Source organism: Hemiscyllium ocellatum, chromosome 29, assembly GCF_020745735.1.
Source record: "Hemiscyllium ocellatum isolate sHemOce1 chromosome 29, sHemOce1.pat.X.cur, whole genome shotgun sequence".
Classification (NCBI taxonomy): Eukaryota; Metazoa; Chordata; class Chondrichthyes; order Orectolobiformes; family Hemiscylliidae; genus Hemiscyllium; species Hemiscyllium ocellatum.
In genome coordinates, this window is record NC_083429.1 from 45,124,246 (window position 1) to 45,146,185 (window position 21,940).

The 21,940-nt window shown below is 44.4% G+C and overlaps 1 protein-coding gene across 2 annotated transcripts in view; it reads left to right on the forward strand.

Moving 5' to 3' along the window:
• Positions 1-21,940, forward strand: part of pcsk7 (proprotein convertase subtilisin/kexin type 7) — a 223,522-nt gene that overhangs the window by 151,332 nt on the left and 50,250 nt on the right. For both annotated transcript variants that reach the window (XM_060846707.1, XM_060846708.1), the window contains 2 exons: positions 8,209-8,316; positions 15,368-15,470. In XM_060846707.1, the coding sequence (XP_060702690.1) occupies positions 8,209-8,316; positions 15,368-15,470 (211 nt within the window). The remainder of the gene's footprint in view (positions 1-8,208; positions 8,317-15,367; positions 15,471-21,940) is intronic.

A 21,940-nucleotide genomic window follows, 5' to 3' on the forward strand; every position in this document is an offset into this window, starting at 1 on the left:
CACGCTGGGCACGCTCCCTCCCACACTGGGCACCCTCTCTCCTGCACTGGGCACGCTCCCTCCCACACTGGGCACACTCTCTCCCGCACTGGGCACACTCTCTCCCACACTGGGCCCACTCTCCCGCACTGGGCCACACTCTCCCACACTGGGCACGCTCTCTCCCACACTGGGCGCACTCTCTCCTGCACTGGGCACACTCTTTCCCGTGCTGCACACCCTCTCTCCCGCACTGGGTGCACTCTCTTCCGCACTGGGCACACTCTCACACTGGGCGCACACTCTCCCACGCTAGGCATGCTCTCTCCCTCACTGAGCATGCTCTCTCCCACGCTAGGCATGCTCTCTCCCTCACTGAGCATGCTCTCTCCCACGCTGGGCATGCTCTCTCCCACGCTGGGCATGCTCTCTCGCACGCTGGGCATGTTTTCTCCAACGCTGGGCATACCCTCTCCCACACTGGGCACACACGCTCCCGCACTGGGTACACTCTCTCACACTGGGCAGGTTCTCTCCCGCACTGGGCGCACACTCTCCCGCACTAAGCACACTCTCTCCCACACTGGTCATGCTCTCTCCCACACTGGGCACACACGCTCCCGCACTGGGTACACTCTCTCACACTGGGCAGGTTCTCTCCCGCACTGGGCGCACACTCTCCCGCACTAAGCACACTCTCTCCCACACTGGTCATGCTCTCTCCCACACTGGGCACACACGCTCCCGCACTGGGTACACTCTCTCACACTGGGCAGGTTCTCTCCCGCACTGGGCGCACACTCTCCCGCACTAAGCACACTCTCTCCCACACTGGTCATGCTCTCTCCCACACTGGGCACACACGCTCCCGCACTGGGTACACTCTCCCACACTGGGCAGGCTCTCTCCCACACTGGGCACGATCTCTCCCATACTAGGCACGCTCTCTCCCATGTGGGCACGCTCCCGCCCACGCTGGGCATGTCTCACTCATGCTGGCCCGTTTCCATCAGTGCTGGGCTAAGTCCCACCCGGGCTTGCCAGTCGCTGCTCAGCTTCTGTAAATAGTCTTACCTTTGAATGATACTCACTGGGAGCTTAGTATTGCTCATCTTACTTACTTCACTGCTGCTTCTCTTGGTCTAGTATATCATGTTCTGTTGTGGTGGGTACTGATTGATGGTAGTTTCGCATTCCCTTCTTTGGGTGTGTACATCTTCGCCAGGACAGTACAGAAAGAGGCCCTTCAGCCCATGAAGTCTGTGCTGGTCAGAAACAAAGAACTATTCTCTTCCCATTTTCCAGCTGTCAGCCCATAATCCACTCTCTTGACCACTGCTTTCTTTCCCCACTTATTGAGACTTGGTTGAAATCTATCCCTATTAAAAAGAGCTTTGATCAACCAGTGAATGGACCTCATCGATCAGACGTTAGCCTGTGCTATGTCAGTTAATCTAAACTGGGACTGCAGCTGAAATTTCTAAGCTCCTTGGGTGTCGTCTATAGCTAAGCATTAACACCTTGGACCCTGAGCACGAAGGTTATGGGTTCACATCCCACTCCAGCGGGAACCAATTCACAGTATGATGTAGATAATTTGTGAGCATCTGCTTGCTGTGTGTTTTACCCTGTTTTATATAATCAGTTCCACAGCACCGTTATACAGGCATTGACAGTGACTGTCAACCTGGATTTGTAATGGACAGATTGTTCTCCAATATAACAGATATTTCGGGAATTCAGAGACTGTAAAAGCAATGGATGTATGTATTTGATACGCATAGACTTCTTAATAAGCATTTAATGAAAAGTCATGGCAGAAACTTGTATTTATTTATTTTTTAATCTATATCTGTATTTTGATGGTACAGGACAGGATCACAAGACTGACTTCCTCCTTTTCTCTATGTAGAGCTTAGATTTTGTGGCTGCAATGATGATGAAACTGTCAGTATTCTTGCTCATTACTCATCTGAAACTGAGACTAATATCCTGAGCCCACACATGCACAGTTTAGTGTGGAACCCAGAGGATAGTCTCAGTGATTCTTTGCATCTCCTAAATTGACGATATTCATAGAACATTGAACAGTACAGCACAGTACAGGCCCTTCGGCCCTCGATGTTGTGCCAGCCTTCTATCCTACTCTAAGATCAGACTAACCTACATACTCTTCATTGCACTAACTTTATCAGCAAGTGTGTGGAGGATAATATTTTATCCTCACTAACGCTCAATGCTGGAGTCCACTAGTGGTGCGTACTCAGCCCCCTACTGTACTCACTGTGTACTCTTGACTGTGTTACCAAATACCAGACTAATGCCATTTACAAGTTCACTGATGACATCACCACAGTTAGTTAAATCTCAGATGGCGATGAAACAGACTACGGACAGGAGGTGGAAGACCTGGAAAAATGGTGCACTGAAAACAACCGAGCTCTCAATGCTGGCAAAACTAAGAAACTCATTATTGACTTTCGGCGGGATGTTACTCATGTCCCCCTATACATTAACAGCACAGAGGTGGAACGTCTGGAGAGTGTCAAACTCCTGGGAGTGGTCATCCACAACAAGCTTTCTTGGACTCTTCATGTGGACGCACTGGTTACAAAGGCCCAATAATGTCTCTTCTTCCTCAGGCAGCTGAGGGAATTTGGCATGACGGCGAATACCCTTGCCAGCTTTTATAGGGGCGCCATCGAGAACTTTCTGTCTGAACATATCTTTACCTGGTATGGCAACTGTACCATTCAAGATCGGAGATGGTTACAGAGAGTGGTGAACTCAGCCTGGATAAACACAAAGGCCAACCTCCCATCTATAGAATCCATCTACCAGGCCCGCTGTCAAGGAAAGGCCACCAGCATTCTCAAAGATCCATCCCACACTAGCAATGTTTTTCTACAATCTCTACATCGGGGAATAGATACAGAAGCCTGAACACATGCACCAGGCAGTTTTGAAACAGTTTCTACCCTACTGTTGTTAGAATACTGAATGGACTCACAAACTTTTAACATTCGCCTGTACCTGTGATTTTGTTTTTGCCGCTGTTTACCTAATATTTACTATCTGTGATACTTAACTCTGATCTGCCTGTATTGCTCACAAGACAAAGCTTTTCACTGTGCCTCAGTACATGTGACAATAAATTCAATTCAATTCAATTCAATTCCATGTGCCCATCCACGATTTGCTTAAATGCCCCTAATGTATCTGACTCTACTGCCACCACTGGCAGTGCATTCCACGCACCCACCACTCTCTGAGTAAAAAAACCTACCTCTGACATCTCCCTTAAGCCTTCCTCCAATTCCCTTCAAATTATGCCCCTTTGTGATAGCCATTTCTGCCCTGGGAAAACGTCTCTGGCTATCTATGCCTCTCAGCTTCTTGTACACCTGTATCAAGTCACCGCTCATCCTTCTTCTCTCCAATGAGAAAAGCCCTAGCTCCCTCAGCCTTTCTTCATCAGACATACCTTCCAGTCTGGGCAGCATCCTGGTAAAATCTCGTCTGCACTCTCTCTAATGCTTTCACATCCTTCCTATAATGTGTTGACCAGAACTGAACACAATTCAAGAATCCCTTACCACCCACCCTCATGTTCCCACCTCTGCTGGGCTGAAAACAATGGGGAACCATTGAACCATTGAGGACTTCAACTGTCATACTCTTGGTAATGCTGAAAAATCCTTGGAAAAATGCGACTCATTGTTAACTGAGCCTTATCTAGGTTTATAACAATGCACTAAGTTCACAGGTACTGCTAAACAACCTCTCTAACTTCTGAAGATTAATTTCTTTATTTTAATTTGTTCATGGGATATGGGCATCACTGGCTAGGTCAGCATTTAATGTCCATCCATAATTGCCCAAAGGGAAGTTAAGAGTCAACCACATTGCTGTGGGTCTGGAGTCACATATAGGCCAGACCGAGGTAGGGATGGCACATTTCCTTCCCTAAAGGACCGTAATGAACCAGTTGGGTTTTTAATGATAACTGACAATGGTCCCTATTATGCTAATTGTTTTTAAAATGACGTATTTGTTAAATATAACATTTCTCCACTGCGATCAGAAATTCCACATACCTTTTCAACATATTTTTTAAATTATTTTTAAAGTTTATGATATTTTACTTTAAATTCCGAAGGTATGGCCCAATTAATTGTGTTCTCTGTAAATTTAAAACTTAAAAGTGAATGGTTTCAGCGCTTTATGCTTGCTGGTTTGCTGTCTGTGCGATTACTTCAGTGTGATTGGCTGCTTGATAACATCACTGCTTCTTCATGATTGGACATCCCTTTGATGTGTTGCCAGATTCAATCTGAATTTGGGAAAGAGGAAGCCCGTACCACAGGAATTACTGGGCCTTTCTCAAAGTCAACAACAAGTGCCATCACACAAAATTCATCTTTGTTTTTCATTTTGTCTTTATTTTCCCCCTTTACCTGGCTAGAATCTAAACATCGCTCAGAGTTTAACCTCCTCCAAATGAGATATTCTATTTTCTAATAGTGCTCCAGTTCCTGCATATGCTTGTGGAGGTCCAAATAAACAAGATTTACTGGAAGTTAAAAGTGAAAAATCCAAAGGAAACGTGATTTTTGGGGAAGTTGCAGGAAGTATAATTTGTGGAAACGCCATTGCCTTGGGCTATGGTTACATGACTTCCCCTTTAGATTTTATCATCGACACAGAAAATAAATTGACTTCAAGATTGATTCAATATGTGTCAGTTCAACCATTTGAACCTATTTATCTGACTGGCCATGTCTGGTTTCAGTACAATTCAATACAATTAAAGAATTTATATTGTACAGTCCACGACCTCTGAAAGTGCCAAAGTGTTTGACAACCAATGGAGTATCATTCGGGTGTACAGGGGGTCCCTGATTTGCAAATGCTCACACTTACAATAGTGATCCCATACAGGGATACAAGTTTGAAGACCTGACTTCCAAACATTTCCTGTAGTTACGAATGGCTGCTCTATCTGTCCTGCATTGTGTTCCTACTTGGAGACAAATCATCTCAGGAGCCTCCTAGACAACCCAGCCTTTGGTCGCTGCTGTAATGTCAGAAACTAAGCAGCCAGTTTGACTCATGGATGGTCTCAGCACATCTCGTCAGCTCCAGTCAGAAATGATCTGACTACGCTAATCCCACATTCCAGTTTGAATACAGTGCGCTCACTCAAACAGTGATGAGTGAAGTGTCTGTTTTAATGACGTTGCTCCTGGAAAAATATTGACCAGGATCTCTCAGAGAACTTCCTGGCTCTTCTGTTAAAATAGTGCGTTCAGTTTTTAATAAGTTCAACTGGAAAGGAGGATGGATCCTTGGCTCCTGACAGCTTTTCAACAATTAATGGCTGGACCTTGGGTAGTGTTGTAGAACAGAGAGACCTAAGGGTTCAAGAACATAATTCTTTGAAGTTTGCATCACATATAGAGAGTGGTTAAAAAAGATATTTAGCAGCCTTCATTGCTCAGTCCTGTAAGTATAGGAGTCGGGACGTGTTGTTATTCAAGTCACTTATGAGGTCTCTTCTGCAATACTGTGTCCTGTTCTGGTTGCCCAGTTATGGGAAGGATATTATTAAGCCAGAGGGGGTTCAGAAGAGATTTTCCAGGATGTTGCTGTGTGTGGAAGGTTTGAGTTATAAAGAAGACTTCTTTCACTGGAGCTTAGGAGGTTGACAGGCAACCTAATAAAAGTTTATACAATAATGAAGGGTATTGATAAAGTTAATGGTTGTTGTCTTTTCCCTAGGGTGGGGGATTTCAAGACTAGGGGACACATTTCTGAGGAGAGAGATTCAAAAAAGACATGAGAGACAATTTTCTTTACACAGAGGGTATTTCTTGTGTGGGATGAACTTGCTGAGGAAGTGGTGGATGTGGGTACAATTATAACATTTAAAAGACATTTGGATAAGTACATGAATAGGAAAGGTTTGAACAAAGAACAAAGAAAGTTACAGTGCAGGAACAGGCCCTTCGGCCCTCCAAGCCTGCGCCGATCCAGATTCTTTATCCAAACCTGCTCCCTATTTTCTAAGGGTCCGTATCCCTTCACTCCCTGCCTACACATGTATCTGTCAAGATACATCTTAAATGACACTATCGTTTCCACTCCTACCATCTCCACTGGCAACACATTCCAGGCACCTCTACATAAAGAATTTTCCATGCATATCTCTCCTCAACTTTTCCCCTCTCACTTTGAAATCGTGACCCCTAGTAATTGAGTTCCCTCACTCTGGGAAACGGCTTCTTGCTATCCACCCTGTCTATCCCTCTCATGATTTTATAGACCTCAATCAGGTCTCCTGTCAGCCTTGGTCTTTCTAATGAAAATAATTCTAATCTACTCAACCTCTCTTCATAGCTAGCGCCCTCTGTACCAGGCAACATCCTGGTGAGCCTCTTCTGCACTGTCTCCAAAGCATCCACATCCTTTTGGTAATGTGGTGATCAGAACTGTATGCAGTATTTCAAATGTGGCCGAACAAAAGTCTCATACAACTGTAACATGATCTGCCAACTCTTGTACTCAATACCCCGTCCAATGAAGGAAAGCATGCTGTATGCCTTCTTGACCACTCTACTGACCTGTGTTGCCACTTTCAGGGAACAATGGACCTGAACACCCAGATCTCTCTGTATGTCAACTTTTCCCCAGGACCTTTCCATTTACTGTGTAGTTCACTCTTGCATTGGATCTTCCAAACTGCATCGCCTCACATTTGCCCGGATTGAACTCCATCGGCCATTTCTTTACCCAACTCTCTAACCTATCTATATTCTGCCGTATTCTGTGACAGTTCCCTTTCCTATCTGCTATTCCACCAATCCTAGAGTATTCTGCAAACTTTCTAATCAGGCAATCTACACCTTCCTCCAAACCATTTATATATATCACAAACAACGGTGGTCCCAGCACGGATCCCTGTGGAACTCCACTGGTCACAGGTCTCCGTTTTGAGAAACCCCCTTCCAACTGCTCTCTGTCTCCTTTTGCCTAGCCAGTTCTCTATCTATCTAGCTAGGATACCCTGGACCCCATACAACTTTACCTTCACCATCAGCCTACCATGTGGAACCTTATCAAACGCCTTACTGAAGTCCATGTATGTGAGATTTACATCCCTTCCCTCATCAATCAACTTTGTCACCTCCTCAAAGAATTATATTGATTTGTAAGACATAACCTTCCCTGCAAAAAGCCTTGTTGCCTATCATTGATGAGCCCATTTTCTTCCAAATGGGAATATATCCTATCCCTCAGTATCTTCTCCAGCAGCTTCCCTACCACTGACGTCAGGCTGACAGGTCTGTAATTACCTGGATTATCCCTGCTACCCTTCTCAAACAAGGGGACATTAGCAATTCTCCAGTCCTCCGGGACCTCACCCATGTTCAAGGATGCTGCAAAGATATCTGTTAAAGCCCCAGCTATTTCCTGTTTCGCTTCTCTCAGTACCCATCCGAACCTAAGGACTTGTCCACCTTAATGCCTTTTAGAATACCCAACATTTCCTCCCTCCTTATGCCAACTTGACCTAGAGTAATCAAAGGTCTATCCTTAACCTCAACATCCACCATGCCCCTTTCCTCAGTGAATACCAATGCAAGGTGCTCATTAAGAATTTCACCCACTTTCTTAGACTCCACGTATAACTTTCCTTCTTTGTCCTTGAATGGGCCAACCCTTTCTCTCGTTACCTCCCTTGCTCTTTATATATGAATAAAAGGCTTTGGGATTTTTCTTAACTCTGTTTGCTAAGGATATCTTATGACCCTTTTAGCCCTCTTAATTCCTTATTTCAGATTGGTCATACATTCCTGATGTTCTTTCAAAGCTTCGCCTGTGTTCCATTGCCTAGACCTTATATACACATCCCTTTGGAGGGGAATGGGCCAGGAACAGGCAGGTGGAATTGTTTGGGATTATGTTTGGGATTTTGTTCAGCATGGACTGGTTGGACGAAGGGTTTGTTTCCGTGCTGTATGACTCTATGACTCTGTACTGTGGTTGAGGTTCGAAGGCATCAGTTCGGATTCAGAGTAAAGCAGGCTGTCCACTGAGTTGTGGCTAGCATCTGCAAATGGGATTTGATGTTGTACAGGGGTGTGGGGAGAATAAGAACCGCTGAGGGATAAATGACTCTTAATTCACTCATCACAATGTCACCTTTATTCTGTTTTTTCTCTTTAGTTTGATGACCGCATCGCTGGATGGAAAGTGAATGGTGCTGGGTTCAGCCATAGTCACCAGCATGGTTTTGGATTGCTGAATGCCTGGAGGATGGTTAATGCTGCAAAGGTACATAGTTATGCTGATATTATTTTGGTATTATGAAGCCAGTCTAATGATGTTAATTAAGCTTGAAGATTGGAAAGGTCAGCTGGGGTCCTTGCTGCGGGTTGACCAGAGCAATGCCAGACTTAGTGACATTATCATTGCTGACCATCTTGCTTCCGCACTCTCCTGTGCTCAGTAATGTTTCAGGATCAGCTTCCTGACAACATAATGAATGAAAAGCTGCTAAAACAACAAAATAATGTTATTTTTTAAAGAAAGACATCATAACGCTGTTGTTAATGAACAGTTGGCTCGAACTGATGAAACGTGGGAGTCCAAAAAAATAGCCTCCATCAAGTTATCTTCCAGGATACTTCATGTGTGCTGGGTGGCATCACTTGTACTGACTTTCTGCCCATTAGCACCACGACCTCCGCAATGGGTCAAGCAAAGAGGCAGCTCCTGAATCCTCCCAGGCTGGAACGGGTTAAAACTTTGAGCTGTCGGGACCAATTACTAAAATTGGCCATTCACCCAACTGAATCAATCAGAAACCACCCCACACTGTCACCAAATGATCACAGAGTTGTAACAGTGCCAAAGGAGGCTGTTCAGTCTGTCCTGTCTGTACTAGCTCTCCAAATGAGTATCGTGACTCAGTGCCATTCTCCTGCCCTTTACACATAACCCTGAATATTGTTTCTATCCAAATAACCATCCAAATGCCTCCCTTGAATGCCTCAGTTGAACTGTCTCCACCCCACTTTCAGGCAGTGCTTTTCAGACTATCAATACTCACTGTGTGAATAAGGTTTTTCCTCATCTCACTTTTTGCTTCTCCTGCAAATTAGATCATATCTGTGACCTCCCATTCTCGATCCTTTTCGTCTTTGGAACAGGTCACCTCCCCGTCTACTCTCCCAGCTCCTGTCAAATCCTGTCTCAGCCTTCTCTCTTCCAACGTCTCCACTCTTTCCTCATAACTGAAGTCTTTCATCCCCAGACCCATTCTTGTGAAACTCATCTGCACGCTCTCCAATGTGTTTACACCCTGCCTTAAATGTGGTGTCCAGAACTGCACACAGTACTCCTGCTGTAAAAAGTGAGGTCTGCAGATGCTGGAGATCAGAGCTGAAAATGTGTTGCTGGTTAAAGCGCAGCAGGTCAGGCAGCATCCAAGGAACAGGAAATTCGACGTTTCGGGCAAAAGCCCTTCATCAGGAAGTCCTCATTCCTGATGAAGGGCTTTTGCCCGAAACGTCGAATTTCCTGTTCCTTGGATGCTGCCTGACCTGCTGCGCTTTAACCAGCAACACATTTTCAGCACAGTACTCCTGCTGGCCTAGAGATTTAACTATGGTCTAACACCAGTTCAGCATAACCACCTTGCTCCTGTACACCTTGGTCCAATGAATAAAGCCAAGGATACTGTATGTTTTATTAACTGCTTGATTTAGATTTAGATTTTATTGTCATGATTACTCGAGTACAGGAGTACGGTGATAATTGTACAAAATTATCATTCCCTGACCTTTTCACCTTTACTCAATTATCCACAGAGCTGCTTGTCTGTTTGTGCACACTGGTTTAGGAAACTATATTTTGTATTGTGTCCCGTTGTTCTTTGTAGCAAAATGTAGTATCATGTTTCTGCCTTGAATTTCACTCTGACACCTCTCTGCCTTCTCCACAAACAAGGCAATACCCTTTTGCACTGTACCCCTCACAGTTCCAGAGCTTCCAGTTTATCATCCACCAATTTGGCAACTGACCCTGCACACCAAGATCTGAGAGTCAGCATTGTTGTAGTAACATATGTCATTGCCTGTATATTGGAGCATGTGGGTGGTAATGGTAGACACTCCAATTTCCTTCCATCACATGAATAATCAGGCATCTCTCCCACTCTTACTGCCTGTTGTGGCTTGAGTTGGTAGGATTTGCAGTTCGGTACCCAACCTGTTTGGCCATATTATGAACATACCTTCACTGGACATCAAATCCTGAAGAGATGTACAATGCACAAACACACCCTTAAGTCCAACTCTTCCATGCTGACCAGATATCCTAACTCAGTCTACTCCAATTTGCCAGCATTTGGCCCATATCCCTCTAAATCCTTCCTATTCATATACCCATCCAGATGCCTTTTAAATACTGTAATTGTACCAGCCTCCACCACTTATCTGGCAGCTTATTCCATACACGCACCACCCTCTGAGTGAAAATATTGCCCCTTAGGTCCCTTTTAAATTGGCCCCCTCTCACCCTAAACTATGCCCTCTGGTTCTGGACTCCCCCACCCCAGGGAAAATACCTTGTCTATTTACCCTATTCATGCCTCTCATGATTTTATATACCTGTATAAGTTACCCCTCAGCCTCCAACACTCCAGGGAAAATAGTCCCAGCCTATTCAGTTTCTCCCAATAGCTCAAACCCTCCAACCCTGGCAACATCCTTATTAGTTTTTTCTGAACCCTTTCAAGTTTCACAAAATCCTTCCTATAGGAGGGAAGTGGCCTAACCAGTGTCCTGTACAGCTGCAACATGACCTCCCAACTCCTGTACTCAATGCTCTAACCAATAAAGGAAAGCATGCCAAATATCTTCTTCACTATCCTATCTACCTGCGACTTCACTTTCAAGGAGCTATGAACCTGCACTGCAAAGTTTCTTTGTTCAGCAACCCTCCCCAGGACCTTACCATTAAGTGTATAAGTCCTTCCCTGATTTGCCTTTCAAAATGCAGCACCTCACACTTATTTAAATTAAACTTCATCTGCCACTCCTCTGATCAAGATCCCATTGCACTCTGAGGTAACCTTCTTCGCTGTCCACTGCACCTCCAAATTTTGGTGTCATCTGTAAACTTACAAACCGTACCTCCTATGTTCACATCCAAATCATTTATATAAGTGATGAAAAGTAGTGGACCCACCACTTATCCTTGTGTTGTCACTTGTTATAACCTTTCTTCGTTTGGGAAGACCTTTGTGTACTATGTTGTCCCATTCAGAACTGGAGTAGACCATTCAGCCTCTTTGTGACAGTTCCACCAAATGATTAGATCTTGGCTGATCTGTACCTCAACTCTATTTACTCCCTACGTTGCTGCATCTTCTTTAAAGCCCTGATTTCATGGAATACTATCAACCGCACAATTGGAATTCTCAATTACGAACAGCTGCAACTTTTTGAGGGGGTCAGGATTCCACATCACCACCCTTTGTGTTAAAAAGCGTTTTCTTAATTTCAATCCAAAATAGTTTCCTTCAGATTTTAAGAGTCTGTTGCCATATTCTATATTCCTTCACCATCTTCTCTATTTAGTTGCTTGAGCTCTTTTATTGATTTGGATGCATTGAATGGATCGCCCCAAAGTGTTCTAACCACAAAGGAATCAAAACCAAGGATGTGCACCATGTTCTCATAATTTAACTCCTTTTTTTTTAATAGATATTTTTATTGGAAGTTTAACATTTTGACAAATTTACAAAAATAAGCAGAATTTTCAAGCACAAACATTAATATAAAAATAAATCTTAAATATATAATCATCAAAATTCAACTAATCCACAATCATCCAGAGTGTATAGTTGAGTCGCTTACATCCGTCAAACAAGAGAAAATGTTCTCTAATACACTCATAACAGTATGATAAAAAGGAAGCTATTTCCAAACAATAAGAACAAAAAATTAAACATGTTTAAATGGAGATCTTCCCCCTTGTTCTCAGGGGGCCTTACTACCTTTCCAACGTTCCATCATATCCTCTCCCAAACAGTGTCCCACCCTCGACCCGGGTGCTCCTTAATAGGATTTAGATATAATACCGAGCTAGAGTTAACAGTGAGCGCCGCACCCCCACCCCTCCCCACCCATACCTGAGTATATCTGATAGCATCAATGCCACGTACAAACATACATAACTATAAAATTACAACTCCAACAAATTACAGTTAAGTATAATAACATAAGATAGCAAGGAAGACAACCCCGTTCCCAGAGGCAAAAGTAAAGTAGAATAAAGTATCCATTTCTCCCCACGGAGTGTGAGAGAGGCAAGCCAACATAAATTGTCTCTTACGATTTATTTAACCGAGTCTAAAAGTTTCTTGGCCTCTTCTGGTGATCTAAAATTATACTCGGATCCTTTGTGGGTAAAGCATAACGTCGCTGGGGAGCGTAAGGTGTATTGAATATCTAAGTCCCTTAAACATTTCTTCACCTCATCAAACGCCTTCCTTCTTCGGGCCAAAGCCGGGGAGAAGTCCTGAAATAACATAATCTTGGATCCTTCATGGATCATGGCTTTAGGATCCTTTCCAAGCTTTCTGGAGGCATCCAGGAGTATCTGCCTCTCCCTATAACTCTGCAGCCGGAACAGGACCGGGCGTGGGCGCTGGTTTGGGCCAGATCCGCGTACTGCGACCCGGTAGGCCCACTCCACCCTTACCCGGTCCGTTTCAGCCCGCAGGTTCAAAAGTTGCGGCAGCCATCGCTCCAAAAATTCTATTAACTGTCCCTTCCCTTCTTGCTCAGGAAGGCCCAGCAACCGAATATTTTTTCTCCGATTTCTGTTGTCAATATCATCGATGTAAATTTCAAAGGCCCTGATTCTCTGCTCGAGGGTTCGCACCTGTTCTGCAGCTGTTTGAGCTGCAGCCTCGGAGGTCGTGGCCTTTAGTTCCGCCCCCTCCACTCGGCCCTGTAATTCCTCGATGGTTTGATTCTGTTTTTGCAGCTTTTCTTCTAATGCATTCCATCGCTGTCGGGATTCTGCGATGAAATTGACGAGTGTCGATTCCAGCCTGGCAATCATCTCTATAAGGCCCGTTTTTACATCAGCTGCAGCCGGAGGAGAGGAGGGTGGGGGAGGGGTCTTTGTTTTCTGAGAGCTGCGGGGTCCCTTCGATTTACTCATTATCCACTCAGTATTAGACTGTTTAAATATAATATTCAGCAGCTAATTAAGATTAAAGAAATTTTTTGGGTGGTTTGGCAAGTGTGGTGGGGACAGGTAACCCACTTTGCCCAGGTTTTGGGAAGGGCTCTGTAGACTCAGACTTGCTGAGTCGCCGCCATCTTGGATCTCCATTTAACTCCTTTAACCCAGAGCTCACACTGCACCACCAGCATTTATTGCCCATCCCTAGTTGCCCTTGAGAAGGTAGTGGTGAGCTCCCTTCTTGAACCGCTATTGTCCATCTGCTGTGAGTTGACCCATAATGCCCTTAGGGAAGGAATTCCAGGATTTTGACCTGGCAACAGTGAAGGAACGGCGATTTATTTCCCAGTCAGGTTGGTGACTGGTTTGGAGGGGAACTGCAGGTGATGGTGTTCCTATGTATCTGTAGCCCTTGTCCTTCTACATGGAAGTGGTCATGGGTTTAGAAGGTGCTGCATAACAAACCATAATGAATTTCTGAAGTGCATCTTGTAGATGGCACACACTAATATCAATGCTAGACTAATGTTTATATTGGTTTATGTTAACCGTGGAAGCCAACCTATTCACTCACTCAGCTGATAATGGAAGGCAAGTCATAACTTCGAACATTAAGTAATCCCCTGTTATATGAAAAGCACCTTCTATTACATAGAATTAGGTTGAACTATATACAAGATCTAGATCACCAAATCTGACAGGCCAACTAGAACCAAGAGACACCATTCACCCAATGAAATACGAGAAACTATAAGAAATGGAAAGCAAGTGAAAAGAAATTACAAAAATCAGAAAGATAATTTGTTGATTTATTTTGTTCGTAGCTGGAAAGGGAATAGCTGAGTAATTGGAAGAGGTTGACAGGTGATCTTATAGAGGTTTTAAAAATCATGAGATGTATAGATCAGGTGACAGGCAGGTGTCGTTTCCTTAGGGTGGGGTATTTCAAGACTAGGGAGCATATTGTTAAGGTAAGAGAAGAGAGATTTAAAAGGACATGAGGGACAATTGTTTTTTACACAGAAAGCAGTTTGCATGTGGAATGAACTTCCAGAGGGAATGATGGATGCGAGTACAGTTACATTCACATTGTGGGAAAATGAATAGGAAAGGTTTGGGGGGATGTGGGCCAAGCACAGGCAGGTGAGACTAGTTTAATTTGGGATTATGGTTGGCATGGACCGGGCAGACCAAAAGCTCTGTTTCATGCTGTGTGACTAACCGAGGCGTTTAATAGGATTTTAAGAATCAAGTAATAGTGTGAGACTGGCAGCCTGAATAGCTATGTGCCTGAAATTACTGAAACACTTGGATTTTTGCATCAGTTCATGAGCTTTCATGGGCACAATTGTTTGTGGAACGACAGCTCAGATTCCCACATTCAGTTTCACAATTTGTTTTTGGGTATGATGGTGTGATGTCAATACACCACCCCATGCTGTGTTCATGATGTCCTCATCCCTGCTGTGAATAAAAAAGGATTGTCGTATGTTATCTTATTAACGCAATCCAGGCTTACTTGCAGTAACAATGCGGTTAGAAATCTGTCAGTGGTTCTATGGAGCGAACTGTCATTTGATGCCTGCATGCTCTTTTCTGATCTATTCCCTCTGTACATGACGGGAAGCTCAGCAATGTAGAGTAGATGAGAGTGAACCTATGGCCACATATCATAAAGAGCTGGCATTTGAAAATCTGCTCAGGCTCTGGAGCTCCACATCTCTGGGAGGGTAGGGGGAGGACTGAAAGTGAAGGTGAAATACAAGCAGTTGATAGCGATGTACACGAACCTTGTGTGTGTGTGTGTGTATGTGTGTGTGTGAAAGTGTGTGTGTTTATCACACTGTTAACATTTTTACTGAACCTGTGATATTGAGTGTAATCTTTGAATAACTTTTTAAAATTTTCTCCTTTAGTATAAGTTATTGCAACTGTGTGGAAATTATGCATTCTTATGTTTGTCCTGATGATTACAAGATGAAAAGTTTCAGCAAAATGTGTGTTTTTTTGAGCAAGGTTCAAGTTATTCCAACAAATGAATGAGCAGGTGTGTATTAATCTGCGAACATAGGTGGAGATCAGTGGATATGTGAAAGCTCTGTGTGTGTTTCTTCCAATCTAGATCTGGGAATCCGTGCCATTCCTCAGCTCTTACACCAGTCCTCTTGAGAAAGAGGCCAAGCTCATCCCCTTACATCCCCACAAGCTGGAAGTTTCCTGGAATGGTAAGTAGGGATCTCTGTGGTTACTGGGTAGAAACTTAGAAAGTAGGAGCAGGAGTAGGCCATTCAGCCCTTTGAGCCTCTTCCTCCTTTGATTATAATCATGCCTGATCATCCAACTCAGTTGCCTGCTCTCAGCATTTTCCCCCAATATCCTTTGATCCCTTTAGCCCCAAGTGCTTTATCCTAATATTTTGACCTCAGCTACTTTCTGTATAAGTGAATTTCATAGGGTCACCACTCTGGGTAAAGGAATCTCTCTTCAGCTAAGTCCAAAATGGTTAACTTATATCCTTAGACTGTAGCCCCTGGTTCTGGGCTCCCTGGGCATGGGAACACTCATCCTGCATCAGCCCTGTCTCGTCCAGTTAGTACAGGAAGGAGTTGAGCACCATGATCCCGGTTAAAGCTGCTTACACCCATCTCTATGATCCAACCTTGATCTTTGAAACCTGCCCTACCTCCTTGCTGGTGTGACCTCTTTAGCCTTTTCCTTGTTGGTCTGCAGCATTTACTTCTTCAACTCCACATTTGTTCAAAACGCAATTGCCCTTTTCCTGTTGAATACTCAAACCTGCATGCCTGTGACTGTTAACATAGCGCGGCGTGTGATACATATACATTTGCACACAGTACTTTTATTTAGGCAGATGCCAGTTGCCTGTATTTCACCTCCATTTCCAGACCTCTCCCCTGACTCTGCACCCTCCAGAGAGGAGCAGCCCCAGTGCCTGAACAGATTTTCCTTGGCCGGCTGTTTGAATAATGTTCAGTACATTCTGAGGCCAGATTCATTGTCATTTGCTGTACATTTACGATACTGCAACCACACACAGGAGCAACAGATCAGAAACTGCACTTGCTTCCATCCCTGCAGTATTCCAAACATTAGCTCCTGACCTGCAAGTCCTTGCACAATCTGCTTTACCCTATCTCCTCTTTCGACCTCAGTAACTCCTTCAACATCCATCTGCCCACTGACTTTAACATATTCCTCTCCCTTTGCCCTACCAATAGTGGCAAAGCCTTCAACACCACTCTCTGGCACTCCACTTGAGCTCACTGGTCCCTGTTACTCTCTCAACATTAAAAATTACCTCAGCAATTAAGATTTTCAGTCACGCTTTCATCATTACTTCGCAGCTAGCTTTGCGTCTATTTACATTACTCGGTTTTTGACCTTGGGATGGGTTTTATGCAATATTTTATTGTTCGTTTTATTTAGAGCTGGGTTATATTTTTCACATAATTAGGGTATTATTTTGGACGAACTCTGACTTTCAGCTCAGGCAAACCAAAATGCAGCTACACTGACATTCCACTATCCTGAGGATGTGCTGCACTGTCGAAGCTGCTATCTTTCAGATGAGACATTAACTCAATGCTCCATGTGTACCGTCAGGTGAATGTGAAAGGTCCCAGTGCCCTACCTGTTATTTATCCCACCCTCTCAGCAGCATTTTAGAAAAGCTTATTTTATTGACTTCACTAAAAGAGTCGAAAAGAGTGACGCTGGAAAAACACAGCAGGGCAGGCAGCTCCGAGGAGCAGGAGAGTCATCGTTTCGGGCATAAGCCCTCTGACTTCTCCTGTGTCTGCAGTCCTCACTTTGTCCTGACCTCACTGAAAATCTGTTGTCATTTTTTTCTACAATAGAAACCGCACTTCAACTTCATTGGTTATAAAGCACTTTAGAATGTCCTGAGGTCATGTAAGGCGCTATAGAAATGGAAGTTCCATCCTTCGTAAACTTATTTTAAGACCTGTCATCAATTTTAATGAAGTTCTGTTCATTATTTGATATTCATGCTTTATTTATTCGTTCACCGGATGTTGGAGTCCCTGACTAGGCCAGCATTTATTACCCATCCCTGAGATCAGTTTAGAGTCAGCCACATTGCTGTGGGTCTGGAGTCACATGTAAGCCTGACCAGGTAAGGACAGCAGATTTCCTTCCCTGAAGGACATTAGTGAACCAGATGGGATGTTATGTCAATTGACAAATGTTACATGGTGGAGAATCAGAGCTGAAAAGGGTGATGTTGGAAAAGCACACCAGCAGGCAGCATCTGGGAAGTCAGAGAGTCACCGCTCCTTGGATGCTGCCTGACCTGCTGTGCTTTTCCAGCACCACCCTTTCTGACAATTGTCACATGGTCTCCGTCAGAAGAGCTTTTAATTCTAGATATTTATTGTATTCACAATTCGCCATCTGCCATACTGAGATTTAAAGTTATCGCCCCAGAACATTAGCCAGGGACTTCAAGCTGAAGAAGGGCTTATGCCCGAAACGTCGATTCTCCTGCACCTCGGATGCTGCCTGGCCTGCTGTGTTTTTCCAGCACCACATTTTTCAACCCCAAGGACTTTAATGTCTAGTCCAGTGACAGTACCACTGCATGAGAGCTCTATGTATTGTAGCTTGACAATCCTGATACTTTCTTATCCCTTCAAAAAACAACTCCACTGAGATCAGCTGACTGATCAGCCGACAGGCAGATGTTTGATTTCGGAGGTGGGCAACAGGGACTCGGTATCAGTCAGAAATACTCCCCAGGACCATTCCTTCATTGTTAGTCTCACCAACCCCTCTTACAGACTGAAGGAAGCCACTGTGGAAACTCATTGGCAGAAGAACTGAATTTCTCAACTTTTGACTAATGTGCATTTAGTAAGTTGTCCTTTGTTAACATCACCTGATGTCTGCAAAACACTTTGAACAAATCCTTCCTTCAACAGTCTGCATTCTTTGGCTAACTATTGTTGAGTAATTTTTACAAATGATAGATGGTTTGCAGGCATGAATCATGGATGTTAGTCCATCATTCTGTCATCGCTGGAAGCAGCTATCAGCCTTTTTGTTATGATTTCTAAAGAACGTTTGAAATTGAAGCACGTGTTTTGAGTTTACTCTGCATCCTTGAGATTCTCTCTGTCTGAATCCCTTAATATTTTCTAATGGCCAGATTTTGGAATCAAGTGACTGCCTTTACAAAGTGAATTTAACAGACAGAAAAATGTCAGCTGTATTTCAGTCATCGGGTTTTACTTTTATATTCATTCACAGAGTATGTGTATCGCTGGCTGGACCAGCATTTGTTACCTTTCTCTAGTTGTCCTTGAGAAGGTGATACTTTTTTGTAACGCTGCAGTCCCCCTGCTGTAGGTGCACCCACAGCTGGCAGGGAGAGGGACCCGGGAGTTTGACCCAGCTACACTGAAGAAGCAATGATATGTTTCCAAGTCAGAATGGTGTGAGACCTGGAAGGGAATTTGTCGAGGGGGGCGCGGGTGGTGTTCCTATGCATCAACTGCCCTTGTTCTTCCAGCTGGTAGTGGTTGTGATTTTGGAAAGTGTCCCTCTCTCTCTGGATTACTGGCAATGTCTCAAACTTGCTGTCTCCTACGAATTCACTTGCTGTCACACACTTGCCCTCTGGTAATTGTAATCACCATCCTCCACCTGCCTGGAGTCACACATGGGCCATGCAGTGTTAAACCAGCCAAAGTGAATGGAATACAGCATAGCCATTAGTTGTTTTTTTTATCGATGTGAGAATTTTCTGAGGACCAGGAGAAGCGGGCGTGAACATTGCCTCTTGCTGGCCTCAGTTGGAAGACCATTTTCAGGTACTGCATAAAATACAGCCCAGCATTAGTATCTGAGTGAGCTTGGTGCTCCCACACTCACCAATTTTCCCTCCTGTTTTATCCTCTCTGACTTACTCTGATACCCTTTCAGACACTTACCTTTTTGACTCTCTGTCATTTTGTGTGTAAACTCTCTCTCTCTTTCCGATATATATATTGTGGGCGGCACGGTGGCACAGTGGCTAGCACTGCTGCCTCACAGCGCCTGAGACCCGGGTTCAATTCCCGACTCAGGCGACTGACTGTGTGGAGTTTGCACGTTCTCCCCGTGTCAGCGTGGGTTTCCTCCGGGTGCTCTGGTTTCCTCCCACAGTCCAAAGATGTGTGGGTCAGGTGAATTGGCCATGCTAAATTGCCCGTAGTGTTAGGTAAGGGGTAAATGTAGGGGTATGGGTGGGTTTCGCTTCGGTGGGTCGGTGTGGACTTGTTGGGCCGAAGGGCCTGTTTCCACACTGTAAGTCTAATCTAATCTAATATAGAACATAGAACATTACAGCGCAGTACAGGCCCTTCGGCCCTCGATGTTGCGCCACCCTGTCATACTAATCTGAAGCCCATCCCACCTACACTATAACCCTCTGATTATCTTGTATGTCTCTATTAAGTCACCTCTCAACCTTCTGCTCTCTAATGAGAACAGCCTCAAGGCCCTCAGCCTTTTCTCGTTCTATACCAGGCAACATCCTAGTAAATCTCCTCTGCACCCTTTCCTATCTCTTTCTAACCTGCCTTCCATCTCTCTGTCTCTCTCTCTGACTCTGCCTCTCTCTGATTGCTCAAGCTTCATCACTCTCTGTCTCTCTCTCTCTCTCCCTCTCTCGCTTTCTCTCTGTGCCATACCCTTTCCCTCTATCTCTATGCCTGAATGGATGGAACCATGGTGTAGTGTTGAAGGTCGGGAGACCCAATAAGAGCCCACGCTTCCTTGGTCTGCTGAGTCATAGGCCAGTCAAGCAGTGTCAAGGCCAGCAACAAACCTTGCCCCAAAATCAAGATGCCAAGGCCAGAAGACCTGTCAATGCGAACAACTGGTCACTCCAGGCTTGACAGCATTGATGCTCAGCAGCACCACCGGGATGCTATGGCCACTGCCAGAAGGACAGGCAGCAGAGCCCCAGGATCATGAAATGACCCAGGCCTCAGCTTGGCAATGTGGGGAGAGCAGACTGAGTTCATGAGCTGGGGTTCTCCTTGGCGCCATCTCTGGCCCCCCAACTCCCTTCTCAATGTCCAGTGCCGTGACAACTAATCAGCTGCTGTGAACCAAGCATGGCCAGAGACTGCCTTCTGCAAAAGGGTTGATCCCAACAGCAATGGGATGAAGCCCTTCATTCCATAAAATGTAAAACTCAGAAACAGACCATTCGGCCCAAATCCAACTGCTGGTGTCTATGTTCAACATCAGCTTCCTCCTATTTTACTTCCTTTCAATTCCTTTTACCGTGCCTGCCTTTATTTATCACCTTGTTAAATTTATTGCTTTTATTCTCCCTAGCTATTCCTGATGGCAGTGACTTCTGCATTCACAGCATTCCCTAAGTAAATGTTTCTCCCAAGATTCTTGCTGGATTTATGGGTCATTCCTTCACTGTCATTGGATCAAAATCCTAGAACTCTTACCTCCCAACTGTGGGTGCACCTACAGCACATTTAAGATTAAGAAAGCAGCTCACCACCACCTTTTCAAGAACAATTAAGAATGAACAATGAATGCTCTCATATTTATGACCTCCTTTTGTGTTGATTTTCTCTCACAAGGACTTACGCACTTAATGGTAAGGTTCTGGGCGTGTTGCTAAGCAAAGAATCTTGGAGTGCAGGTTTATAGTTCCTTGAAAGTGGAGTTGCAGGTAGATAGGATAGTGAAGAAGGCTTTTGGTATGCTTTCCTTTATTGGTTAAAGTTAAAAATCACACAACACTAGATTATAGTCCAACAGGTTTAATTGGAAGCACTAGCTTTCGGAGCACCGCTCCATCAGGTGATTGTGGAGGACACAATTGTAAAACACAGAAATTTTTTCTGTCTTACAATTGCGTCCTCCACAACCCCCTGATGAAGGAGCAGCGCTCTGAAAGCTAGTGCTTCCAATTAAACCTCTTGGACTAGAACCTGGTGTTGTGTGATTTTTAACTTGGTACAGCCCAGTCCAACACCGGCATCCCTAACTCATGGTTATTGGTTAAAGCATTGTGTAAAAGAGTTAGGAGGTTATGTTGCGTTTGTATAGGACATAGGTTAGGCCACTTTTGGAATATTGTGTGCAATTCTAAGTATCAAGGCTTGGTTCTGCTATTAATCGTTATCATTCCTGTAAAAGCATCACAAAGTTTGGTGGAAGTTCTATCATTTCTTATCCAGTTAGTAATGTCCCATCACATCTGGTGGATGAAGTGGTCATTAACAGGGCAGTTCAGGGTTTGAGTGGGCAGTGAGAAGATAGACCATGAGAAATCCCACCAGAGCATGAATCTGATTGGGGGTGTGGGGTGGGGAATGAAGGTGGCGAGGTCAGCTTCACCATCACACCCACATCCGACCTAATTACATGTCGTTCCTGGCTCCAAGGTCACCACCAACAGACGAATCCACCCCATTCTCTCCATCTCTCACTCATTGCACTGTTCTCTCTGATCCACATCCTGACCCTCACTCATTCACTCTCTCAATAACATATCAGGACAACCTCTGAGAAGTGGGTTAGTGTAGGTGTCCTGTTTAGATATAGTTTTTAATGCCTTTGCCACAGCGTGAGGGAATTTATTTCATAGCAATGTGTGAACAGTTACTTACTGATAAATCTAAATAATTTAACTCTCAGT